Below are 27,114 nucleotides of genomic sequence, written 5' to 3' on the forward strand. Positions count from 1 at the left end.
CAAGGAACTCACAACTGTGCTCTTACGCACCCAGTGAAGGTCAGCTGTTCAACTGTGAGAAGGAGAATGAACACTAACTACATAGGCTGGGGGAAAGGAATGAAGGATGTTTCTCTATAATGCCAAAGACATTTCTTTAAAAGTTATTTTTTAATTTACTTCGCTTATGTGAAAGAGAAACAGAAGACAGATGGAAAGCTCTTTCATTTATTGGTTCAGTCCCCACATGTCTGCGACCGTCACACTGGGTCAGGCAGAAGCCAAGAGTCAGGAAATCATTCTGGGTCTCCCACAGGCATGGCAGGGACCCAAGCAGCTGAGCCACGCTCTGTTGCTTCCCAGCATGTACATGAACAGGAAGCTGGGTCAGAAGCAGAGACAGGACTTTGTTCAAGGCATTCAGAAATGAAATGTGGGCACTTTAACTGCTGTTTCAAAAATCTGTCAAGAGAACTTTAAAAGCCCCATCGGGAGCTAACATTCAGCCCAACAGTTAAGACACTGGTTAAGAGGCCGTGTCCTTTAGCAGTGTACCTGGGTTCAACACCTGGCTGTAGCTTCTGACTCCAGCTTCCTGTTAATGCAGACCCTGGGAGAAGGCAGAAGTGGCTCAAGGAACTGGGTCCCTGTCACCTAGGCAGGAGACCAGGACTGAGTTCCAGGTCCAGCCTTTGACCCAGCCCAGTCCTAGTCTCAGTGGTGGGGGGCATTTGGGGAGTGAACCAGTAGATGGGACTTTTCTTTCTCTTTCTGTCTCTCTTTCCCTCTCTCTCTCTCTCTTGCTCTCACTCTCTCTCCCTCTCTTCCTCCCTCTCTCCTTCCTTCCACCCCTCAATACATACATATGAAATCTCTAACACCTCTTACACACACATATATACTCTGTTTCTCATATAAATAAAATTTAATTTAAATGTTTTTCTTGTGGCCAGATGGCTCTTTCCACCACAGCCAAGGGTGTGACCAGTCTCGTAGGAGACTGGGGGTGTGGGCTTGCAGGGGGCCTGGGGGATGGGGATGGCACGGTGGGGACATGTGGGAACTTGGAGGCTCATGCCCAGGCAGGGAGAGCAAGCCTGGGGAATTTGCCACCTGCTTGATCCTGGGAGAGGTAGGGGTGAGGGGTAGGGTCCCAGGCCAGCATGTGAACCAAGAGCTTGGGTTCCTAGTGGGTGGGCAGAGTTCCAAGCCAGCAGACTACATCACTGGTATACATGAGATCTGGGTCCAGGAGTGGGTCTGGTGGGAAACTTGGGAAACTCCCCTAGTGGGCCATAGCTCCTACTGGTGAGCATGTGTTCCAGCTCTTGCTGGTGGGTGCTTAGACAAGCCAGGCAAGGCAGTTCCACTCACTGGCAAATGTGTGGGTTGATTCTGGGGTTGGGGCAAATCTGGCAGGGCTGAGCCAAACCTTAGCACACTGGCATGTGTGAGCGCCAGGATATGATGTGGGCCATGCCAAGTTAGGTTAGGCTATCACACCTGCCAGTTTGCATAAAAGTCAGGAATAGGGATACACTGGGCAGGGCTAAGTTATACCACATACCAGTGCACCATGCCCAATGGCAAAGACCAAGTCAAGGGATGGGCTAGGCCAGCCTGGGTCAGAGCAACCACTGGTACAAGCAAGATCCGTGGCTTGGTAAGCCAGCCTGGTCAGGGAGCTAAGAGGACACCCTAGCTGGGTAAGTGGTTCCCACTGGTGAGTGTGAGAGCCAGAATGGAGGTGGATCTGGGCACGACTGCAGTATCCCTTGGCATGGGTGTGCACTGGAGGCCTAGGGAGAACCACCCTGGGATAGACTCATGAGAGCCAGGGTAGGTGTAGAACAGGCTGGGCTAGGTATCAGCAACTACTGACCCACACAAGAGCTGGGTCTGGTGGTGGATCAGATGTGGCTGGGCTGTAGCAACAAACAGTAAGAGATGGAACAGGTTTGGGCTAGTTGGGGAAGGTCACTTCCCTGCCAGGACAGGTGGGCCAAGTCAGGCTGGGTCAAGCACCCACTGGTGTGTGTCAGATCTGCAAACACGAGGTGATCTGATAGAGGAGCTTATGGAACTCCTCTATCAAGATGCAGTCCCTTCAGGTAAGCACTAGAATCAAGGCTGGGAGCAACCCAGATCATGCCAGGTTACAGTACCCACCAGCATATGTGTGAGTCAGGTCTAGGGGCAGGCCAGGTTAGGCCAGTTCATAACACCCACTGAAAGGTCTGAGAACCAGGATAGGGTACAGAACAGGCTGGACTGCAACACTAGGCAGTTCCCATTAAGGCCAGGACTGGGAGCCGGATGGGCTGGGCTAAGCTCAAGCACCCACCAGCAGAAGTTGGAACCGGGGGCGGGCCAGGCTACAGCACCTGCCGGCGAATGCTAAGGTAAGGAAAACCATGCCAGAGCCAGACTGAGCTGCAGCACCCACCAGCACACATTAAGACCCAGGGTGGGGGTAGGGGGCTACATGGGTGCTCCCCTGATAAGCCATTGCTCTAGCTGGTGAGTGGCAGAACTGAGGCAGAGGGCAAACCAGGCTAGGCAGGGTTACAATACTATTGACCTGCATATGAGCTGGTTTAAGGGGACAACCAGGCTGGGCTAAGCGACTGTATCCACTGGTGCATGCAGGAGCCAGAGTAAGTGCAGGCAGCTCAGGCCTTGGCACAGCATCAGCTGGCAAGTGTGGGGAATGGAGGCAAATCCTGCAGAACTACCTGGTAAGCACAAGATTCAGGACTTAGAGTGGGTCTACTAGGGAAACTATGAGCATCTTTCTGATGGGCTGCAGCTCCTACTGGTGAGCATGAGAACCAGGGCTTGGGGAGGACCTAACTGGACAGGTGCTAGCACCTGCCAGCATAAGTGTGTGCTGGATACTGGGGTTGGTTGGGCTGAGCTAGGCTGCAGCATCCATTGGTGTGAACAAAAGCTGAATGGCATGTGACACAGACTGGAACAGTCTGTTGCATATATCAACATATGCAGGAACCAGGGCTGGTGGCAGGTCTGGTGGGAGTACTAGCGGTCACTCTGACTGGCTGTAGTTCCCACTGGTGTATATGAAGCCAGAGTGTGTAGTAGGCAGGGCTGGATTGGGCCACGGCATCCAGTAGTTTGTGTAAGAGATGGGGCTGAAGAGGCCCAGCACAGTAGCCCAGTGGCTAAAGTCCTCGCCTTATACATGCCAGAATCTCACATGGGCACCAGTTCTAATCCCAGCCACCCCACTTCCCATCCAGCTCTCTGCTTGTGGCCTGGGAAAGCAGTCAAGGACAGCCCAAAGCTTTGGGACCCTGCACCCACGTGGGAGACCCGGAAGAAGCCCCTAGCTTTGGATCAGCTCAGCTCAGCTCTGGTTGTTGTGGCCACTTGAGGATTGAATCAACAGATGGAAGATCTTCCTCTCATTTTTCTCTCCTCCTCTCTGTATATTTGACTTTCCAATAACAAAAAAAAGAGAGAGAGAGAGAGACAGAGAGAGACAGAGATGGGGCTGGGGACAATATTGACCCAGTAACCACCAGCACAGATATAGGCTGATGTGGGTGATGGATTGAGCCAGACCCCGCAACAGTAGCACACATAAGAGTCAAATCTGGGGTCATCTCAGATGAGGTTTCTATGGGGACTCTCTTCCCCCCACAATGGAACTGCTGGACTCGGAATTCCAAACACAGGGAGAATCACAGGATCTGTGGTCTGACCATGGAGTGCATGTGTCAGAACTGTCTCCTCGGCTGCTAAGATGGAGCAGTGGCTATGGACAGCCAGATGCACATGGGGAACATGGCAATTCACTGGGGGCTGCATTGTACATCTCGTGCCACAGTAGAGGATGGAAGGCAGAACAAACAGGACAACTCTCCCAGCCAAGCTTTGATAGCATGTGTCTGGGCAAATACAGACTCTGAGATGGACTGTGTCAGCCAGTGGACATTGGAAGGATTTCCTCATCTCTGGAGCAACAAGATCAACAGCATTTTGGAACTATCAACCCCTCCTGGGCAGAGCCCTCGGCGCATGCTTCACATTGAGAACCTTAGGATGACATCAGGAAGCTGTTCCCATCCCTGGGTATTGAGGCGGTGGGATGGTGGGTGGGGCTATTCCCCCTCTCCCCTCCTTTCCCCCAGATACTGAAAGAAAAAGAAAATAGGAAACAAGGGTCTCATCCACTTTCCCCTAATCCTCAACTCTTCCCACCCTAATCAGTGGTCCATATGGGTGTGCATCCTTCTCAACTATATGACATCATCAAAAATAGAATTTAAAAATAAAATAAAATTTTTTTTCTTAAAGCAAAAATTAATTCATGTGACATTTTCTACTAAAATCAGTTCAAAAGACCTCTGCTTCTCAGGATGAGGTCCAAATCCTTATGACATCTCTCAGGCATGAGATGCCAAATTACGGCTTCTAAGGCCTCAACTCCAGCACCCACCTCCTTGCTCCCAAGGACTGAGGACTGTGGACACCTCTGCTCCCACCATAGGTCCTTGCCCATCCTTTTCTCTATACCCCCCACCATGGTCTGTCTAAACTCTTATATTTCAGGTCTCACTTTTCTCACAGAAACATTCTCTGATCCCCCAATGTAGACAAATCCTCCAAGAGTAAAGGAATCTCACCCCAGGCCTCTCACATTCAGGTCTCTGCTCCATAATCTTCATTCATAAAACAATGTCACCTAAATGCTCACTCATTTGATGGCTGACTTCCCTTCTCCAACCAAGTAGAGCATAAACTTCAAGGGCAGGGACCCTGTAGATTCTGCCCACTGCCATTTGGCCAGCACCTGAGCTAAGACCTCGTAAATACCAGGTCATCAGTTACGCATGTCTGTGTGGATGAGGGAATGATGCGTATTTTTCTCCATGCCCTGAGTCCAGCAGAGGAATTCTTCTTTCTCTCTTTTTAAGATTCATGTATTTATTTGAAAGGCAGACTTGCAGAGAAAGATCTTCCTATTGCTGGTTCACTCCAAAAATGGGACTGCGCCATGCAGAAGGCAGAGGTCAAGAGCTTCCTCCAGGTCTCCAGAGTGGTTGGCATGGGTCCAAACACTCGGGCCATCTCCCACTGCCCACCCACGTGCCTTAACAGGGAACTAGATGGGAAGTGGAAAAGCTGGGACACAAACCAGCATCCTACAGGATGTTAGCATCACAGGTTGCAGCTTAAACCAACACATCCAGTTAGCAGTCAAGGCCCATCAAACACTGGGATTCTACGCAGTTGTCCAGGACTTGGCACTCACGTTCTACCCCATGCGTTATAGAAGGCCTGTTTGGGGCCTGGAAAGTATTACAACTACCTCACATCTAACAAAACATTTAATGAGAAAAATTATAGAGAAACCCAACCTAGTTCAGACCTCAGACTTCATGAAATCATTTCCTGTTGGACCTCAAGGTGATTAACTGCTGACTAGATCAAAAGAAACAAATCGACACATCCAGGTCAGAGCAGTCCCTCCAGTCACCCAGCTTCTGCCTGTGTTTTGCTGAGGTGCAACACCGGAAGACCATACTATCCCCTCCCTGACCAATGTCACCTCCCAACAACATGCTCAACCTCCCAAGAAATCGAACTGTCCTGGGAAGCAGGGGAGTGGGACAAAGGATAAAGATACTTTATTTTCCAAAGTCCACGTGGGATGAAAAGATGCCTTTCTCTATTATCAGGACAAACAACGACACACTTACGAGGACATGACATTTATTTTGGTTTTTGATGAAAAAGCAGCCCTTTAAAACTCATGTTGTGATTCTGACCTGGGAGGGTGAGAAGAGTTATGGCAAGATGCAGGCCAGGACTAACTAAGCAGTCCCCAAACCAAGATGTCTAGTCAAGAACCAGGCTCTTGGCTCCCCCAGCCTCGCCCTCCCCACCAGTCCAGCCCAGCCCAGCCCAGCCCTGCCCACCTTACCCAGCCCTGCCCTGCCTTGGCCCCATCCCATCCCAGCACAGCCTTGGGGAGCAGATCAGCACTCACCATCCGTCACGGCACTGCCATTAGGCACACTTCCCAGATCAACAGTTGGCCCGTCCAGGAAAATTGTCAGCTCTCCGCCTGACACAACGCTGCCTTTGTTCTCTGTTTGCAGGTTCAACGTCAGTTGCGTGTTTTCCACTGTCGGGCACAAAAGGCAACATAACATGCATGGACTAAAGTGAATGTACCCCAAATCCAACTCTGTCTTAAAGAAGCTCCCATTTTACCCACTGTTGCTTCCCCTGGCAACACTTCACTCCAATTGCAAATCTATCTCAAGGCATGAAGGAGAAGCAGGGAAGGACTCCTTCTAATGGAACTACAGTGGTATTAGACTGATGGGAAGGGCTGTTCTTTTTTTCAACATCATGAGGTCAGCTATAGTGTTTCCACCTTTCTGGTTTATCTGATAGCTTTTGCTTGCAGGTTCACACGGCAGAGTGGGACAAACTGGGAGAAGAAACGAGTTCCAGGTAGCGCTGCCCCCGCCCATAGAACACGACAAAAAAAAAGAAGAGAGGCAGCCCAGCAGACATGGGGCGGGGGAATGCCTTGGGAGCCATCTCTATGAGACACACGGGAAGCATTCCTTTTCAATTCAGGTAGGACATTTTTATGGTTGAAAATGTCATAATTTTGAAACACAGGGAGGGAATTTTAAACAAGTGAAGTTCAACATGGGCAAGTCTCTCATTAGTCCTTCAGGGAGAGGCCAGAGGAGTCACAGCCCAGAGAGAGCCTGGACCCTAGGCAGACTCAGCCCTGTGGACACAAGAGGTGGCAAACCATGGCAGAAAAACTGACAGGAGACAGAAGCCCCAAGCCTCAAGCAAGTTGGCAAGACATCTGCACTGATCCTTTCCACACTTGATCCAATACCGCAGCACTGCTAGATTCAGCCCAGCGAAGAGCTGCAGGGCCTGATTACGGGCACTCAATCACTACAGGAGAACCAGCAGTGACAAGGACATGCACAAGTACACAGCTCCTCCTCACCACCCAACACCTCCCAAAGGCAGCTATAAAAGTGTCGAAGTGCGCCCAGCATGATGGCCTAGCGGCTAAAGTCCTCGGCTTGAACACCCCGGGATCCCATATGGGTGCTAGTTCTAATCCCAGCAGCTCCACTTCCCATCCAGCTCCCTGCTTGTGGCCTGGGAAAGCAGTCGAGGACGGCCCAATGCTTTGGAACCCTGCACCTGCGTGGGAGACCTGGAGGAAGCTCCTGGCTCTTGGCTTTGGATCGGCTCAGCACCAGCCGCTGAGGTCACTTGGGGAGTGAATCATTGGACGGAGGATCTTCCTCTGTGTCTCTCCTCCTCTCTGTGTATCTGCCTTTGCAATGAAAATAAATCTTTTAAAAAAAAGTGTCAAAGTAGAGAACTGGGACCTCCCTCTCCACCAGCTCTGCCACTTCATTTGGTTTCTCGGTTGTGGCTGTATTATCATAAGCCATCTTGCCTTTTTTCTAGAACATACCAAGATGCGTACAAGGGCTCTTCAGAAAAGTATATTATCTTTTACTCCATTTTCCCACAATTTTTTAAATTTTTTTAATAAATTTTATTTTTTATTAATGATTACATGGTTGATCAAGATGGAAAGGATTGAGGTTTACGGAAAACTGGGTGAACTTAATTGCTTACAAATTTGCTATTTCTTCTTGTTGTTCTGTTCCCATGAAATTTTTTAAGTATTCCTGTAAGTGAGCATCTCCATCAGCACAATGACGAACCTGAGCACATTCGAGAGCTAGTCCACCCTATCCCAGAAGAGAACTAAATCTTCCTGGGCCATGGATAAACCCCCTGCAAGCTTAGCAGCAGCAGCTCACCCTGCACCAACACACAGCTCCGCTACCGAGGTGGGAGCCAGTCACCCTTCACATCTCCAAGCTCTCCCAGGCAGCTCTGCCTTCCCTCCATCTCTTTTCCATCTAACAGATCTCTCTACCTCCCTTTGGATGTGCTACTTATGGCCAGTCTCACTAAGGAGCCTGGTAACCTCCAATGGTTTCTAAAAAATAACATTTGTACAAATATAATATTTGTATGAGCAGGCATCTGGTCTACTGGCTCAGACTGCCATGTCCCATATCTGAGAGCCTGAGTTAGCATCTTGGCTTTGGCTTTCAACTCCAACTTCCTGCGAATGTGCACCCTGGGAGGCAGCGGTGATGCTGCAAGTACTTGGGTCCCTGCCACCCACATGGGAGAGCCAGAATGAGTTCTGGGCTCCTGGTTTCTGACTGGCCCACTAGTTTTGGCCACGGTGGGCCTCTGGGGAGTCAATCAGTGGATGAGATTTTGTCAGTCAGTCTGTGTTTCTGTTTTTCTTTATACATCTGTCTGTCTGGCTCTCAAAATACAAAATAGTCTTTTTAATCAAAAAGAACATTTGTAATTTGAAAACTAGTTTCTTCAAAAGCCAAGGAGCACGGGAAAGAACTTAGACACACACACAACCCTATACCATTTGCAAGCCGAAGCAGGGAGCCACCTGGGCATCCCTCAGCCCCAGGCAGGTCTTCATGTGACTGCGCCTCCGGGAAAGCTTCAATGTGGCCAGGCCGCCCAGCTACAATGCTCCCAAGGCTCTGAACCACCAAAACTATGAGATGATAAAAGCTGATGATTGTTTTTTCAGGCTTTCGTGAACCAGCAAAGAGCTCTCTCTCCCAGATAAACTTTAAATAAGCAAATAATTTTTAAATAGCATAAGGCTACCTTCCACCAAGTGCTTCCTGAAGGATGGGGTGCAGTGTGAGCCAAACAACCTGATCGCAAAAGTCTTCTTGCTAAAAGCGCTGAACCCAAGTCCAATGCTGAATTTACCTCCCAATTCACACGACGTTAGGGGCCAGAGAAGCAGATGAGACATGAGGGAACATCACATACAATGTGTGTCCATTCACATGACAACTCGAGTCCTGAAGAAGTCACTATCTCTAAATACTTGTAGTTTTAAGGAAGGATGGAGGGAGAGACTTCTAAATTTAAAGACCCATACCCACCAAATATCATGCATGAATTCTGATGAAACCTTGACTTGGAAAAAAAAATTCTTCAGGAAACCAGAGAAATGTGGATATGGACTAGGTATTGGAAGATAGCTGAAGTTACTGTTAGTGTTCTTAGGCACAGTAACAATCCTATGGTTTTATAGGAGAATGTTCTTATTCTTGGCAGAAGCAAGAGTTACATTCTGATTACCTCTATATTTATTTTCAAGTAGTTTCACAAGAGAAGAGGCTAACTGCCTAGGAGTCAGGTGTCATGAGAGTGACGACTGACCCTCGAATGGCTCCAGGAAGGGGAAAGAAGCACTCAGCCACACACAGATACATGGGCGCACGGAGCAAAACCAGAGGGCAGCGTCTACATGCACGGGAAGTGCAGGAGGCTTTGAGTGTTCAGTGTGCTGCTCCTGCAACTCTTCCTTATGTTTGCAAATTTCCTAATAAAATATAGAGGAAATTTCTTTTTTTTTAATTGGCAAAGTTCTTTAAAAAAAAATTATACCTCTGAGAACAGAACACCCCATTATACTCTAATAATAATAATAAGCCTGAGCAGGGGATTGTACAATGCATAATAGGACTCAAGGAACCATTAGCTAATTGAGTGACAGAGCGTACAGGGAGGCTGAAAGGCCCAAGTGTGGCTGGAAAACACATACTGGAATCTTGGCTATAAATAGCAGCCTCAGGCACCTCACCCCGGGGCCCTCTGGTTTCACCACAGCCTCACTGAGGACTCCACAAAGGCTCTTTCTTCCTGCATGTCTCAGTACTGCTAAAAAACCAAGAAACATGCAATAAAGTGGGTGTGATAGAGCCATTTCCATAACTAGCATCAGACTGAACATGGCAGGCTCACCCCTCTGTCAACCTTGGCATGGCCTGCAGAGTCTGTTCAAGCTGCCGGGCGTGTGCGCGGAGCAGCTACTATTCTAGTCACGGCAGTTTGACAGGAGCAAGACAGACAAAAACCTGGGTCCCCAGGGTGTTTATATTCCAGTTTCAGGAAACAGACCATGTGCAATTACCTCTAAAAGAAGCCAAATGCATCATCTGCTAGAGTGGCAAGTACATGGAAACAAGCAAACAAAGGCGGGCAGTGCAGCAAGTGCTCGGCTGGAGTGGCTTGGGTGGTGTCAACAGTGTCTGGGAAAGGTGACAATTCAGCAGAGAATCGGTGCAGGAGGACAGGGCAGGCAGCACAGGCACCTGCAAGGAGAATATCCTAGACAGAGAGAGAAGCACATGCCAAGGATGAGGTGGCAGCATGGAAGCCTGTGTGAGGAACGGCAGGAAGCAGAGGAGGTGACCAGAGTGAAGCCTGGAGCCCCTGCAGGATGTTCAGCACAGACTGTGCCCGACAGGGAGGGACCACCCATGCCTTCTGCGCAAGGAAATTAACAGGACCCTCCCTGCAGCACCCTGATGCAGCTACAGGAAGAGCGAAGGCTGGAGCAAATTAAGACCAGCAAGAAGGCCAGCATGGTAACCCAGGCCAGCGCAGATGAGGGCTTGGGCCAAGACAACAGCAGTAAATTCCAGGAACACAGAGTCTAAGGAAATAGCTCTGGCCTCCTCCTTGGGCACGGGCTAGGTAGGAAAGACTCACTATTCCCTACCAAGTATGGACCCCACACATCCCCAGTCTGCAAATCATAGGCAGGGGCTGCAAAAAGTGCCAACTGAGAGCAAGGCTAGAGGAAGTCAGATTCAATTAGGACCAAAAGGAACATACATAATGAAAATATTCCGCTGATGAGAGACTGCAGTTCCACCAAGGAAGCCCAAGGCCTGAGCTCAGGCCAATTCAGCCATCAGCAAACATGCCTCTTCAGGTATCCCCTTCTGCTCTGTTTCAAGAAGCAATTGGCTAGGGTTGCTGCTTGTGGAGGTCCATGTTCAGCAGGGTGGATATAAAGGTGTGGGAGAAAAGAATCAGAGAAGTCTCAAGGATAGGGCCAGGAGAACATTAAAAAGCCAGCTTCCCAGGAGGGACAGAGACAGCCAGACATCAGGTGACCCCAAAAGGAGCAAACAAACCCAGGTCAGATCAACACTACCCAGGAGTCTGTAGGAAACACAGAAGGCCACAGGCACCCAGTGAATCACACTCGAGGGACACAAACAGCAAAATCCTCAGTATGGGAACACTTGCCCAGCCTCTTCAACAATAAACTACAAGGAGTCAAAAAAGGGAGAGGAACCTCTGGGTTAAAAAAAGTCCATACTGATCTTGTTTGGATCCCAATTCAAACTAACTGATGGTAGAGGAAAAAGAAAATATCTTTTTCTGGGGGGGGGGGGTGCAGGGGAAGCTGGCATGATACATTGGGGCTCGCGCCATGCCATAGTAGGTAAAACCTCAGCCTGAGGTGCTGGCATACATAAGCGACTGAGACTACAAGCCCACTGACAAAAATAACAAGAATTCAACATTACATATGCAAGGGCACTTCAAAAAGCTCACAGAAAATAAAACAGTAAGCTAATTTTGCAAAGAAAAAATTTTTTTAATTTATTCAGTTTTTTCATAATGTACATTTTCCATAATAATTTTTTTTGAGAGTTACAGACAGAAGAAAGAGCTCCAATCCACTGTTTTTTCCCCAAGTCCTCACAATGGCCGGTACTGAGGCTGGGAGATAGTAACTCAATCCAGGTGACCCACAGGGATGGCAAGAACCCAAGATCACTGCTGTCTCCCAGGTCCACATGAGCAGAAAGTTAAAGTCAGGAATTGAAACCAAGGACGAACCAGGTACTCCAACATGGGATGTAGGTCTCTTAACTGCTAAATTAAGTAACCCTGTCTGTAGGAAACTTTAAAGAGCCCCTGCAAGCACAGATTCCAAAACTTCTGTTACAAAACAAATTCTCCTTTTAATAATGAATTTTATGAACTTGTAGTTTGAAATTCAAAAAGATAGAAAACACAGCCTCACTTAAAAGCCTCCTGTTTGCAAGTGGCTTCAGGTTAACAATTTCCAACTGAGAAGAGCTGGGACAGACAACCCAGGATGAATAACATTTTTCTAAGAGTGATTTTTTTTTCCTTTCTTGGACTTTGTAATATGCCATTTGCATACGGTGCTAATAAGTATAGACAAATAGGGCATAGAAGTTGCCTATGTTATTCCAACAAACAAAAAAACCACATACATTGTGACTGTCAAACCACACTGCTATAATGCAATCCAGCTAAGAACTCCAGCACTCCTGCCTGGACAGTTTCATACTAGTATGTGAAGAGCCTTCTGGTTTAGGACCTTTTATTATTACTTCTCTCTTCACTCTCATACCACAAAATGCATGTCTACATACACATTTGCAGCTTTTCAAAGGGGAAAAAAAGTGTTCTGTTTTATCTCAATTCAGAACACAAATTTCAGAACAAACCTGGAAATCGGAGGCAAAGGGAAGAGACTCAAAAGCAGGACACATTCAGGGAGCGAGTGGAAAGTGTGACTGATTTGGCCCTAACAGAAACTTTTTTTATTTTATTTTATTATTTTTTTTTTTTTTTTATCCCTAACAGAAACTTATTCAGAGGAACAAGTCACCTCCTTCCTGGCTCCCTCCACTATCAATCCCACAGGTTCATCAAAAGGAAGTGAAAATAAGCAAGGCATTCATTAACAGGTCAGTGTTCATTCTACACATAACTGTAAAACACTGCAGCCCAGAGGAACAGAACCAGAGGAAATTCCAGAACAGCAGAGGGTATAAATGGTCTCCTTTGGCCTGGAGTCAACCCAGCTCTAAAAGAGAGTATCCTTTCATATCCCCTTTGAGGTAAAAGGAGCCAGAGGATTCCAGGATTTACTGCTGTGACGTCACACAGCTTCCAACCTTAGCCAGAGCCTTACAAGAGACAGTTTCTTCTCCCAGGTAGGACTCAGGTTGAAAATACTGGAATTCTTGTGGAAGGACCAAGGTGGGCTCGGCTTCAGCACAAGCCCTCCCACCTCCCCTCAGCCCCCAACACTCCCTTCTTAGAGGGTCTTGGCAGAACACAGCATGCAAGCAAAAGTCAATCTTGGCCCTGAGGCCTCTGCTGCTGCTGCCGCTGGCAGCCCACTCTCCACCACCGAAGCTACAGCGCTGATCTGTTGGGGCTGCACAGACTGTCCCAGAGAAATCTGCTGTATTCTACAAAGTCAACTGATGACTGATAAGGTTCTCAAGAAGTTTACCAAGCGCCTGACTGCCACACTGTGCTCTGAAGTTTCAAGCAGACAGCCAGGTGAAATGGAGCAGGGAGGAAGACTAGTCCAGGTAGAGGAAGAGCCACGTGCAAAGGCCCTGTGGCATGATGAGCTACATGAACTCAAGAGCACAAATGGAGGCAAAAGGGACTGGATGGCAAACGATCAAATGCTGAAATGTTGGCTGCACACCATGGTGCCTTGTGGTTCAGTGGGTTAAAGAGGTCATCCCATTCTGAGGACAAAAGCCAAGTTCATAACGGTTTGAATCAAAGTGTGACAAGATCAGCCTGTTTTTTCTAAAATCATTCCATCTTCGTTGTGGAAAATAAAGGAAATAAAGGACGGCCCAAAGCTTCAGGACCCTGCACCTGCATGGGAGACCGGGAAGAGCTCCTGGCTTTGGATTGGTGCAGTACCAGCCGTTGCCAGTGAATCATCGGACGGAAGATCTTCCTCTCTGTCTCTCGTCCTCTCTGTATATCTGCCTTTCCAATAAAGATAAATAAATCTTTGAAAAAAATAACGGTGTGCAGTACATACTATCATTAAGACCATGTAAAAATGAAGAAATACAAGAACCATGGAAAAAATGATTTAAAAAATGATACCTTTTGATTACAGAGTAAAGCTATGCAAGAAATCATAATCTTACTCCTTAAACATGACTTACTTTTGTCAATTTGCATCAAGCACACAGTGGATACACTTTTTTTCTAATCTCCATACTACTGAGACGCATACTTGAAAGTGTTGACAAGTGAAATATCATGATGTCTAAGATTTTGTCTCAAATGGTTCCTCCAAAAGATGGAAACATTTGAAAGATGAAAGATACTTGTCCCTACCTGGTTATAAGAGGGACAGCTCATTACACCAATTTTCCCTACTTTCATTCCTGCTTGAATTTTTCCAAAATAAAAGGCTTAAAAATTGGGTTCGTAATTAAAGATATGACTTGGGACTCTGACATTCCGTGTCAGAGTGCCTGGGTTTGAGTTTCACCTCCAGTTTCAACTCTGTTTTCCTGTTCATGTGCACCCAGAAAGACACTGGGTGCAGAATGATAATGGCTCAAGTGGCTCAGATCCTCTCACCTGGGAGGTCAGGATTAGATTGGGATTTTGCCTGCCCCAGCTGTCACAGGCATGTAGGGAGTATACCAGCAGATGGACCATTTCTCGCTATACATCTGTCTCAGCCTATCAAATATATGTACACACATGGTTTTTTTTAAGCTGGGGAAAGTATCTGGTGAAATAGTAAGATGCCATGTGGGATGCTAAGCCCCATACTGGAGTATCTACCTAAGCCTGAGTCCTGGCTCCACTCAACTGCAGCTTCCCATAGATATGTGCCCGGGGAGGTAGCAGGTGACAACTCAAGTAGGTAGATCCCTGCCACTCACTTAGAAAACCTGGTTTAAGTTCCTAGTTCCTGGCTATGGCCTATCCTAGTCTCGGTTGTTGCAGACATTTGGGAACAAAACAAGGAGATGAGATCTCTCTTTCTGTCTGTATGCATATCTTTCAAATTAAATACACAAAGGCTTTTATGCCAATATAATGTTGTCTTTAATAAACTATAATATAAATATCATATATATTGTATATAATATAAATATCTAGCATAATGTATGTTTTCAAATGATTTTTTAAAAATAGTCATAACAGGCCTTTGTAACTAGAGATGAAGAAACAGTGTTTCGTATTAGTCTCTGTCTAGACATTATGTGAAGAAAAACTAAAAATAAAGAAAAATAAGACACATAGAAAAAAACTTTCTACAAAGGAAGGTTTGGGGTATGGGAAGGGTATGCCTAAAATGATTTTGGTTTTGACCACAGTATCCCTACTCCATGTCATAGAACTGTAAATAAATATTAATTAACTCAGGGAGACCCCACATCCTGAGAACTGTGGGCCTCACCATCCTCTAGGTAATAAAACAGCACCCACAGACCATGAGGGGCACAAAGATGAAACACCTACTCTAGTCCTGAAGGTGGCGCTAACTGTGCCACTTGGGTGACTGCTTTTTTTTTTTTTTTTTTTTTTAGATTTTTAAATTTTTATTGGAAAGTCAAATTTACAGAAAGAAGGAGAGACAAAGATCTTCTGTCCACTGTTCACTCCCCAAATGTCTGCAATGGCTAGAGTTGAGCTGATCTGATTTCAGGAGCCAGGAGCTACCTCCAGGCTTCCCATGTGGTCACAGGGTCCCATGGCTTTGCGCCATCCTCTAGTACTTTCCTAGGCCACACAGGGGATTCCAATGCATACAAGGCGACGACTCTAGTCACTAGGCTACCACACTGAGCCCTGAAGTATTATTCTTAGAGAAGGGAACCTGTAAGAGAGTGTCTGTCAGAAAGGAAGTGCTCCAGGTACACAACATGAGAGTCACAGTTGGGGCTGGCATAATCACTCAACTGGCTAATCCTACACCTGCAAGCGCCGGCATCCCATATGGGCGATAGTTCATGTCCTGGCTGCTCTACTTCCCATCCAGCTCCTTGCTGTGGCCGCCTTGGAAAGCACCAGAAGATGGCCCAAAGCCTTGGGACCCTGCACCTGATTGGCAAACCTAGAAAAAGCTCCTAGCTTTGGATCAGCTCAGCTGCGGTCATTGCAGCCATTTGGGAAGTGAACCAGCACATGGAGGATGTTTCTCTCTCTCTCCTTCCCTCTGTAAATCTGACTTTCCAGTAAAAATAAAACTTTGTTACCTTTAAAAATTAAAAAAAAAAAGAAAGAAAAAACAATATTGCAAGAACCCACAGAACAAAGAAGAGCAGAGCAGTCCAAGCAGACAAATGCGGTTTGATCTTGGCATTGTTGCAGCAGCCACAGCCCCGACTGCCCCTGGAGAACCTGGGGAGCCTGGGCTGGACAGTCAGGCAGGAGCCACTCACAAATGGCTGGGGCAGGGCTGAAGCCCGCACATCAGAGGCACTGTCTCAGCTTTCTTCTTGGCAAGGAGAAAGAAATGGCCTGTATCCTGGCAACAGGCTCACTTTCCTGTCGCCAATTTAAGGCTACCATTTCATGCCTCTAACAGTTGTGGGTTTGGGGCCTGAATGCCATGTGGCTGATGAGAAACACAGGGAGCCTCCAAGAGATGGGCCAGTGCCTCCAGGGGCAAGCTCCAGAAAAAAAAAAAAAAAAAAAAAAAGAGGTTTCTAGAACTGTACAATCAGTAACGTGGTTTAGTAGTCTCCCAGGTCTTCCCTGAGTGGGTCTGCGTAAACACCCACACACAGTCCACTGCAGGGACTACCTGGGACTATGGAGCTGAGTGGCTGCTTTCAGCTAGATGGGCTGTGTTATCAGACACACATGAACACAGGGTCCCAAGGCTTTCGGCCATCCTCCTCGGCCTTCCCAGGCCAAAAGCATGGAGCCAAGTGGGAAGTGGAACAGCTAGGACACGAATCAGTGCCCAAATGGGGTTCCATTGCTTGCAAGGGGAGGATTAGCTAATTGAGCCATTCATACCAGCTCCTATAAAAATTAACTTTTAAAAAAGAAGAACTGCCCTAGCCAGCGAAATCACCCTTCATTCAAATACATGTTCCCAGCAGGCAGATCCATTTCCAAAGCCACACCCACCCCCCAGAACATTCTGGAGGCAGCCTTACCTGGAAAAGGGTTGGGGACAGAGAGCTTTTCTTCCCCACCCCCCCCACGCCTGACCCATGAGGCTCGCAAGCACAACAAGGCACAGGCTTGTTTGAACATTGTGGCAGGACCTGCATGTTTACTCATGGAGACTGCTGGCTCAAAGGGGCTCTTCTTTCAAACAGCTCTGGGCTAACACCAAAGCCACGAAATGGGCCGCCTGTAACTGGGAGAAGCTGGGGCTGAGGGGCCGGGCAGGGGTTGACTTTGGCTTGCTGGGGAATTCCTTGAGGTTCTGGCTTGAGCGCATCTGCCCAAGGCACAGGTCCAGGGAGAGCTGTACACAGGGCGCTTTCAGAGGCGGCTCCACACAGGCTCAGGTCCCAAAGCCTGGCACCCAGTGCCAACCAAACGCACTGACATCACTGCGTCCCAAACAAAGGCACACACCTGGGGGCCTGGCTGGCTACACCCAGTGGCCTGCCCGGAGGGGACAACGGACACCACCCTGGTCCTGCTGTCTGCCTCAGACGTAAGCCAGAAGATGGCCACACAAAAATCACAAGAAAAGCCATCCATCCCCCTCAGCCGCCAAGAAGGCGCAGGCCTCCGCAGGGGCTTCTGTGCTGTGGGCAGGGCGCTGCCCAGAACCAGCAAGACTCAAAGTGTCTTCCCCTGAGGAGCTAAGCAGCTGTGACCGCTAACAGATGAAGAAAAGGCCTAAAAGAGAGTGAAAAAAGGACAGGCACAAGGGAATACTGGGGAAGGGCGGCCACAGTTACGACAGTTGTGTTGAGACCATGACACACAGTGTGAGGCATGCGATTTATGCCAAATGGCTAGAAAACACAAACCCAGGGAGACAGAAAGCAGACCGGTGGCTGCCAGGGGCTGAGTGAGGAGAGGTGACTGATAGTAGAGTTCACAGCGACGGTGGCACAGCTGGTGCTGCTTCAGAAAGTCACTCGTTTGTACACCTTTCTAAAAGCAGCGTGATGGAGGAAGCCCTCCCTGAGGTGCCACCTGAACAGGAGGCAAGTCACGCGCCTGAAACGCCAGCTGCTTCTCGTCTTCAGCTCAGGAAGCTGAAGCCAGGGCCGAGGCTCCAGAGCCGGACAGCGTGCTGACGGTGATGCAGTCACTGGTGGACACGAGGGGCTGGGACAGAAAGGGGCATCCAGAAGGACACCAAGCATGTCAGCTTGCACGACACAGAGCTGCCCTTGCTGGAGACGGGACAGAGCAGCAGGGATCCTGGATCCCACAGGCCAACGACAGGGTTCTCACTAGACATAAACAGGGTGTTTCTTGGGTGGCCAGGGGAGAGGCCCAGGCTGCAAGGCAGAGGTACACCAAACAAATTCAAAGCCATGAGGCTGCATAACATAACAGGAGGAAGATTCACATCTCAGCTCAGGACAAGACCGGCTAGACTAGGGCGGGCGGAGGGGGCGCGCGGAGGAAAACCAGCAGAGACAAGAAGAGCAGCCAGGGAAGCAGAAAACGAATAGTTCTTGCCTCAAAACCTAGAGTACGTGTGCCAAGGATAAAGCACAGATGAGCTGAATGCAGTCTGCGAGAGCTGAGCAGCAGAACAGACCTGCTGCTGGGCGACATGGAGATCACCTCAGTACCAGCACCTGAGCACAACGAGAGCAAAAACTCACCTGGAGGTTTCTCAAGAAGAAAAGGAAAGGGTCTGGCGCGGTAGCCTAGCGGCTAAAGTCCTTGCCTTGAACATGCCAAGATCCCATATGGGCGCTGGTTCTAATCCCGGCAGCTATACTTCCCATCCAGCTCTCTACTTGTAGCCTAGGAAAGCAGTCGAGGACGACCCAAAGCCTTGGGACTCTGCACCTGTGTGGGAGACCTGGAGGAAGTTCCTGGCTCCTGCCTTTGGATCGGCACAGCACCGACCGTTGCGCTCACTTGGGGAGTGAATCATCAGACGGAAGATCTTCCTCTCTGACTCTCCTCTCTGTATATCTGACTTTGTAATAAAAATAAATAAATCTTAAAAAAAAAAAAAAGATGGGATTTATCTGAAAGGCAGGAGAGGGAAAGAGGGAGGGGAAAGAGAGAAAGCTTCTATCCTGCTGATTCACTCCACAAATGGCTGCAACAGCCAGTGCTGAACCAAGCCAAAGCCCAAAGCCAGGAGCTCCATCTGGGTTTTCCGCACTGGTGGCAAGGGGCCCAAGTACTTGAGCAATCTTTCACTGTTTTCTTAGCAGCAAGCTGGATCAGATGTGGAACAGCCAGGGCTCAAGCCAGCATTGATAAGGGATGCTGGTGTCACAGGTAGAGACTTAACTTGCTGTGCCACAACAATGACTCCTCTTTCTTCATTTAAATGTGATAAAATTAATATAAAATAAAAATGCATACCACTATTATAATCAGGAAAAAATCAATAATACTTTTCCATTTTGAAAACAAAAAAAAAGACTCTGAGAGACCATCATTATTGCAAGGCTTCCATGAGACTAAAATAACTGGAACTCAGCGGTGTACCAGGTTCATGAAAACACTTACTAGGCTCTGCAGAACTGGCTTAGCCATTTCTACCCATCAGTCTACTCGAGACTCTGGGGTTTGCAGCTCTGCCCCAGCTGGGCTCTTCCTATCAGATGACAGGCCCATCACATGCTGCCTTCCACCTCTGGCCCTGCCCGTCTCCCCCTCAGTGGGACACTACTGGTGAGCAACTTCTTCAAATCTAAGGTTGAGGCTGTTGTTAACTGAAGAGCAAGTCTTAAAATGGTTTCTCTCTTCTCCCTTTGACTCAAGCATCAAGATTCAGCTGTCCTATTTATGCTTCAGTTAGAAAGCAGGGAGAGCAGTGCTGTGTTTACTCTCCTTGAGCCCCACACCTTCCTGACAGGGGAGCCAGGCGGGGAGTCCCACCACATGTGACTGACCTGTTTGTTCTAAATGTAAAGTGCCCCCAACTCTATGCTTGTAAGATTTCTAAATAAAACAAACAGGGAGCTGATTTCTGTTTTTCTTTTTTTTTTTCAATCTGAGACACACTTGGGCAAGAAAAGAGCCATGCACAAAAAGTGATGAACTGGGCCCGGCGGCGTGGCCTAGCAGCTAAAGTCCTCGCCTTGAAAGCCCCGGGATCCCATATGGGCGCCGGTTCTAATCCCGGCAGCTCCACTTCCCATCCAGCTCCCTGCCTGTGGCCTGGGAAAGCAATCAAGAACAGCCCAAAGCTTTGGGACCCTGCACCTGCGTGGGAGACCCGGAAGAGGTTCCTGGTTCCTGGCTTCGGATCGGCATAGCACCGGCCCGTTGCGGCTCACTTGGGGAGTGAATCATGGGACGGAAGATCTTCCTCTCTGTCTCTCCTCCTCTCTGTATATCTGACTTTGTAATAAAAATAAATAAATCTTTAAAAAAAAAGTAATGAACTCAAACAGGCCACTTCCCAAGGGACATCCCACATCGAGCATCATTATGGACCAGTTCGAAAGCAAACTGCAGACTTGAGAGGAGCAGTATACACAAGGGTGACTTCAAGAAGGGCAGGCAACATTGACATGTATGAGAACTGAATGGGATGTGGGACAGACAGGACCAGTCTGCTGTACATACTGCAGGCATGGGAACTGGAGGCGGGCCTGGTGGGGGGTTATTGTGGGTCACTCTGACTAGGCTAAAACTCCCACTGGTTTGTGTGCATTGAGTGTGCAGTGGGCAGTATCGGGCTGGACTGCAACACCCATTAGTTTGCATAGAAGACAGAGCTGGAGACAACTGACCCAGCAATTGCAACTAACAGTGTGCATGTAGGCCAATTTGGACGACGGACTGTGCCGGACCTTGTATTGGCATGCATACACAAGAATCAGGCCTGGGATCACCTCGATGAAGTTTCTTTGGGAATCTTCCCCCACAAAACTCCAACCATGAAGCCTGGTGCAGTAGCCTAGCAGCTAAAGTCCTTGTCTTGAACACAACGGGATCCCATGTGAGCACTAGATGTAATCCCGGCAGCCCTACTTCCCACCCAGCTCCTTGCTTGTGGCCTGGGAAAGCAATCGAGGATGGCCTAAAACCTTGGGATCTTTCACCTGCGTGAGAAACCTGAAAGAAGTTCCTGGCTTCTGGGTTCAGATCGGCGCAGCACCGGACGTTGCAGTCACCTGGGGAGTGAATCATCAGATGGAAGATCTTCCTGTCTCTCCTCCTCTCTCTATATATATATATATGCAACTGACTTGGCAATAAAAATAAATACATCTCTTAAAAATTTAAAAAAAAAAAACTCCAGCCATGGAGGAAATTGCAAGTTCTATTGTCTGACCATAAAATGCTTGTGTCAGAGCTGTGCCTCCTCAGTGGCTTAGACAGAGCAGAGGCCAGCATATCCACGTGCAAGTGGAGGATCTGGCAGTATAACTGAGCCTGCAGAGGACACCTGGTACCACAACAGAGGACAGAGGACAGAACAAATCAATCAATTACCCCAGCAAAGAGTTGGCAGTGAATACCTGGGCAGAGATTCTAAAGTGGACTATGTCAGCTGGAGGATTCTGGAGAGATTTCATTGTGACTGAAGTAGCAAGACAGGCAGCAATACAGAACTGTTGAACTATCAAAACCACTTAAGCAGACCCTCGGAGCATGCCTCACATCAGGAACCCTGGGATGGTTGGGAGGCTGGGTGTGGCTTCTCTTCTTATCTCTCCCCTTCCCCCAGCTACAGCAAGGAAAAAAAGAGAATGTCAAAACAATGGTCTCACCCACTTTCCTCTAGTCCTTGACTCTTTGTACCCTAATCAAATATGTAAAAAGTATCAAAAATAAAATTTCTATAATAAAAAAAATGAAGGCCAGGCAATACCCTGAGGAGATGAATTGAGTCAGAGGGTTCAATGTGAACTAAGGTACTGAACAGATAGGTTTAGAAAGAGGTATTAACAAACCTGTGTGTAAGGGGACTGGGATCTTCCAAAAGCTGGTGGAAAACTGGAATTCAGCAATGAGCTTATTTTGATGCAAAACAATTTTGAAATGAATCAACAGATAGGATACTGCAATGTGAATCAATGTCTCTCCTTCTCACTCTTCCCTCATTCTGCCAGTTCGCATCCCAGCTGCTCCACTTCCCTTCCAGCTCCCTACATGTGGCCTGGGAAAGCAGTAAAGGATGACCCAAAGCATTGGGACCCTGCACCCACGTGGGAGACCCAGAAAAAGCTCTTGTCTCCTGGCTTCAGATCGGCTCAACTCTAGCTGTTGCAGCTACTTGGGGAGTGAACAAGCAAATGGGAGATCTTTCTCACTGTCTCTCCTTCACTCTGTAAATCTGACTTTTCAATAAAAATAAATCTTAAAAAAATTTTTTAATAAAAAGGCTGAAGTTTTGCCATTACAGTTTTAGGCACCACTAGGACACTCACACCCCATATTGGAGTACCTGTTCTAGTTCCGCCTGATCTATTTTCCTCTTTAAAAAAAATGTTTTGTTGTTGTTTTTATTTGAAAGGCAGACTTACATAGAGCAGGAGATACAGAAAGATCTGCATGCTGGTTCACTCCCCAAGTGGCCACAACAGCCGAAGCTGGGCCTATCCAAAGCCAGGAGTCAAGAGCCTTCGCCAGATCTCCCATATGGGTGCAGGGTCCCAAGGCTTTGGACCACCCTCTGGTGCTTTCCCAGGCCACAGCAGGGAGCTGGATGGGAAGCAGAGGATAACCAGGACATGAACCAACGCCCACACAAGATCTTGGCACGTGCAAGGTGAGAATTTAGCCACTGAATCATCGCACCAGGCCCTGACCTACTCTACTTTAAATACAGCTCTTTGTTAATGCATCTAGAAAAAGCAGATGATGCTTCAGGTACTCGGGTACTCTGGCCCATCACCAGCTCTTTTGGCAATTTGGGGAGTGACCCAGTAGACAGAAGACCTTTCTATGTTTCTCCCTCTCTCTCTGTCACTCTGCCCTTTAAATGAAGAAAATTTTCAAACTTTTTAAATAAATAATGTTACTTACATAAGTTATACCACCATCATTCTAGAAGAAATGTTTTTCTCGGGGGAAAAATAGCCCTTCTATAATCCACATTTTCCAACAGATACTGTATAATGGGCCCACTGCCCAGCCCAGCCACACGTAACGTGCTTCACATGGTGCCAGCAATGGCAGCAGTAGCTGAACGACAACATAACCACAGGAAAAGAAAGAGAATACCCTCTGCACTGACTCTGAGCTCCGAGAGAACACAGCAGTTAACTACACACAACACGTGCAAGACGGCAAACTGGTGCAATGCTAGTGCTGTGTTACAGCTGCACATACCCTGTAAACCAAGGCCTCCAGGGGAGCACGTGACCAACAGAAATGCACACACTCTTGAAAATAGATGCATAGGAATGTGTAGAAGCGTTGACACTGTGAAACAGTGAGTAAACCCACCACCTGTGATGCCAGCAACCTAGACGGGCATCAGCTCCTGACCCAGCTGCTCCACTTCCCATCCAGCTCCCTGCTGATAGGCAGGGAAAGCAGTGGAGAACGGGCCAAATCCTTGGTCCCGGCCACTCCAGGAGGAGAACCAGATGAAGTTTCTTGCTTCAGTCTAGCCCAGCCATGGCTCCTTCAGCCATCTGGGAAATGAAACACATTCCTCTCTTCTCCTCTGTAACTCTACTTTCAAATAAACAAATCTTAAAATTCAAACAAACATTGTACAGAGCAGCTCTGCTCATGACACCCAATCCAAACATCCACCAAATGGAAAAAGGACACATAAATCATGGTGCATTCATACAACAGAATATTAGTTACAAACTACTGACACATGCAGAAACATGGATGAAACCCACAGATATAGAACGATAAATCAGGCACAAAAAGAAACATACTGTCTGACCCAAAATACATAAAATTCAACAACAGGCAAAAACTAAGTGACAGTGATCGTAATCAGAGGTTCTCTCTGGTGACACACTGCACAGGGACTTGCTGGGTCATTCCAAGTATTCCTCCCTTGAGCTGAGTGGTAAGTCCATGGGTGTGAATGTGTGTACATATTCATCAGGTGTAATATAACACGCAAAATCTGTGCACCTCGCTTTCTTTTTTTTTTAAGATTTATTTATTTTTATTACAAAGTCAGATATACAGAGAGGAGGAAAGACAGAGAGGAAGATCCTCCGTCCGATGATTCACTCCCCAAGTGAGTGCAATGGCCGGTGCTATGCCGATCCGAAGCCAGGAACCAGGAACCTCTTCCGGGTCTCCCACACAGGTGCAGGGACCCAAAGCTTTGGGTCGTCCTCGACTGCTTTCCCAGGCCACAACCAGGGAGCTGGATGGGAAGTGGAGCTGCTGGAATTAGAACCAGCGCCCATATGAGATCCTGGCGCGTTCAAGGTGAGGACTTCAGCTGCTAGGCCACTGTGCTGGGCCCTGTGCATCTCACTTTCAAAGAACAAAATCTGAATCCCCAGGGGGCCAGGATCAAAAACAAAAATCCACCAGCCAATGAATGACCCCCCCCCACCTTTCCAGTGAGGCTTTTCCTTTCAAGTAGAAGAAAACAATTTTTTTTTCTAAATCAGAGCAATAATTTTTCATTATCAAACAAAAAAGGACAATAATAAGTGCACCATGCTTTTAACTTAAAAAGCTATGACTAAATAAACAGACTTGATACTACAAATACTCAGAAAAGTTAATTAACTTAAAAATAAAAATTCACATTTGCAAATACAGTAGAATATACAAGTAAATACAAGCTGTTCTATGAAAGGAAAACGAAAAGCCAAAACTTCTAAAAATTGAAAACAAAAAATCACACATGATAAACACCAAAATGGTGAGAAAAAGTATGAATAGTTTAAGAAATAATGTTATTTAAAGTTTCTGTGCTAGTAAATTTCAAATTCTCATAAAATTATTGGAAAAAAAAAGAATTGACAAAATTGACTCAAGAAGAATGAGGAAAGTTGAACAAACCAACAACTATGGGGGTAAAAGCTGAAGAAGTCATCAAAGAACGATCTTAAATGAAGGTGCCAGACCAAGTTGGTTTCACGCTTGAATTCCTTCCGGCATTCATGGAACACATAATTCCCATGTTATAGAGTCTGTCCCAAAGCTGGAAAGAGCTTTGAGTTATGTGTAAAATTAGCTGAGCCCTGAATCCAGAGCTGACAAAAATAGAGCACAACTACATAAACCCTTACCAACGAGTACCGAGGAAAAACTCCCAAGAAAACACACAAAAAGCCTGTGAAGATTTTCAAAAAACACCCTATCTGAAGCAACCAAAAAGATAATGCTTGTTACTACTATGAAATCAATATAATGATTAAAAATAATAACACGCCAGGCCTGGCGCAACAGCCTAGTGGCTACGCGTTGCCCTGCCTGCATCGGGATCCCACATGGGCACCGGTTCGTGTCCCAGCAGCCCCACTTCCCACCCAGCTCCCTACTTGTGGCCATGAAAAACAGTAGAGGATGGTCCAAAGCCTTGGGATGCTGCATGAACATGAGAGACTAGGAAGAAATTCCTGGCTCCTGGCTTCAGATTGGCTCAGCTGCAGCTTTTGCAGCCACCTGGGCAGTAAATCAGTGGTTGGAAAATCTTTGTCTCTCCTTCTCTCTGTGAATCTGCCTTTCCAATGAAAATAAATAAATCTTCCCCAAAAATAATTATGCTAATTATTTTTGAAAGATATTTGACAAAACAAAAATCACTACCATTTGGCAAGTGCTGCGGCACAGAGGGTGAAGTACTGGTTTGATGCCAGTAGACCATATTGGATTGACAGCTGGAGTCTCAGCTGCTCCACTTCCCATCCAGCTCCCTACTAAAGCACCTGTGCATGCATGGAGGATGCTCGAAGTACTTGGGTCCCTGCCACCCACACGGGAGACCTGGATGGAGCTTCTAGCTCCTGCCTCTGGTATGGCCCTCCCCTCACTGTTGTGTTCTGGGGAGTGAATCAGCACATTGAAGATCACACAGAAGATCTCTCTCTCTCATCTTAGTCCCTCCCTCCAACACTGCCTTTCAAGAAAAAAAAAAAAAAAATTTTTTTTTTAAAAATTCAATACCCTCTTTGACTTACAAAAACAGCAATAATTACTGCAGCAAAAAGGATGGATTACTTCTGCTCAAACCACAATTGGATATGAGCTAGAAGGGGCATTGCTCTACCACCACTAAAATATCAAATTTTAGATGAAACTAAGAAGGAATAAAGAAGTGCAATTATCTCCTAGGATGGGCAAAATTATTAGTCTTAGAATCCACATAAATGTCTAAAAAGAAAACTCAAACTATTGAAAACCTGTAATAAAGAATTCAGTGAGCTGACAGATTACAAAAAAGGCAGAGACTGGGCCCACCGCAGTAGCTTAGTGGCTCAAGTCCTTGCCTTGCACGCACCAGGATCTCATAAGGGTGCCAGGATCTAATCTTGGTGGCCCTGCTTCCCATCCAGCTCCCTGTCTGTGGCCTGGGAAAGCAGTCAAGGATGGCTCAAGGCCATGGGACCCTGCACTCGCGTGGGAAACCTGGAAGAAGCTCCTGGCTCCTAGCTTCAGATCAGCTCACTTTCGGCCATTAAGGCCACTTCGGAGTGAATCAGACGAGATGGGGCGCGTTCAGGGTGATATGGCCGTAGACCAGAGTGAATCAATGGATGGAAGATCTTCTTCTCTGTCTCTCCTCCTCTCTGAATATCTGACTTTCCAATAAAAATAAATAAATCTTAAAAAAAAAAAAAAAGGCAGAGACTGACATAGCACAGTAGCTTAGGACATTCCATATCCAAACACCAGTTTGAGTCCTGCTGCTCACTTCCAACCTAACTCCCTGCTGATGCTCCTGGGAAAGCAACAGGAGATGGCCCAAGTGCCTGGGTCCCTGCCAGAGCCACAGGGGAGACCTGGAAGAAGCTCACGTTCCTGGCTTCGGCCTGGCCTAGCTCTAGCCAATCCAGCCACTTTGGGAAATTAAAAGGTGGATAGAAGATGTCCTCCTCTCAATTTGTCTCTGTCACTCTATCTTTCAAATAAATAAAAATCTATTAACAGAGAGAAAAATGTAGAAAACAGGAACCATCATCTAACACAGAATGAGAAGACATAAGAAGATCCCACTGAAAATAACATCAAAGCTTTTGCAAATTAAAACTGAGTCTACCTAAAGATAGCTTTAAAACTGTCTGAATGAATGGAGAAACTTTCTATATCCTGGGGTGGAAGCACACAACATGGGAACTCTGCATAAAATTACCTCCA

General features: G+C 47.2%; 1 protein-coding gene across 2 annotated transcripts in view; it reads right to left on the reverse strand.

Moving 5' to 3' along the window:
* The window catches only part of WWP2 (WW domain containing E3 ubiquitin protein ligase 2), a 122,272-nt gene that overhangs the window by 66,621 nt on the left and 28,537 nt on the right, over positions 1 to 27,114 (reverse strand). For both annotated transcript variants that reach the window (XM_058675112.1, XM_058675113.1), the window contains exon 5: positions 5,996 to 6,133. In XM_058675112.1, coding sequence (XP_058531095.1) covers positions 5,996 to 6,133 — 138 coding nt within the window. The remainder of the gene's footprint in view (positions 1 to 5,995; positions 6,134 to 27,114) is intronic.

This window comes from Ochotona princeps, chromosome 16 (assembly GCF_030435755.1).
Source record: "Ochotona princeps isolate mOchPri1 chromosome 16, mOchPri1.hap1, whole genome shotgun sequence".
NCBI lineage: Eukaryota > Metazoa > Chordata > Mammalia > Lagomorpha > Ochotonidae > Ochotona > Ochotona princeps.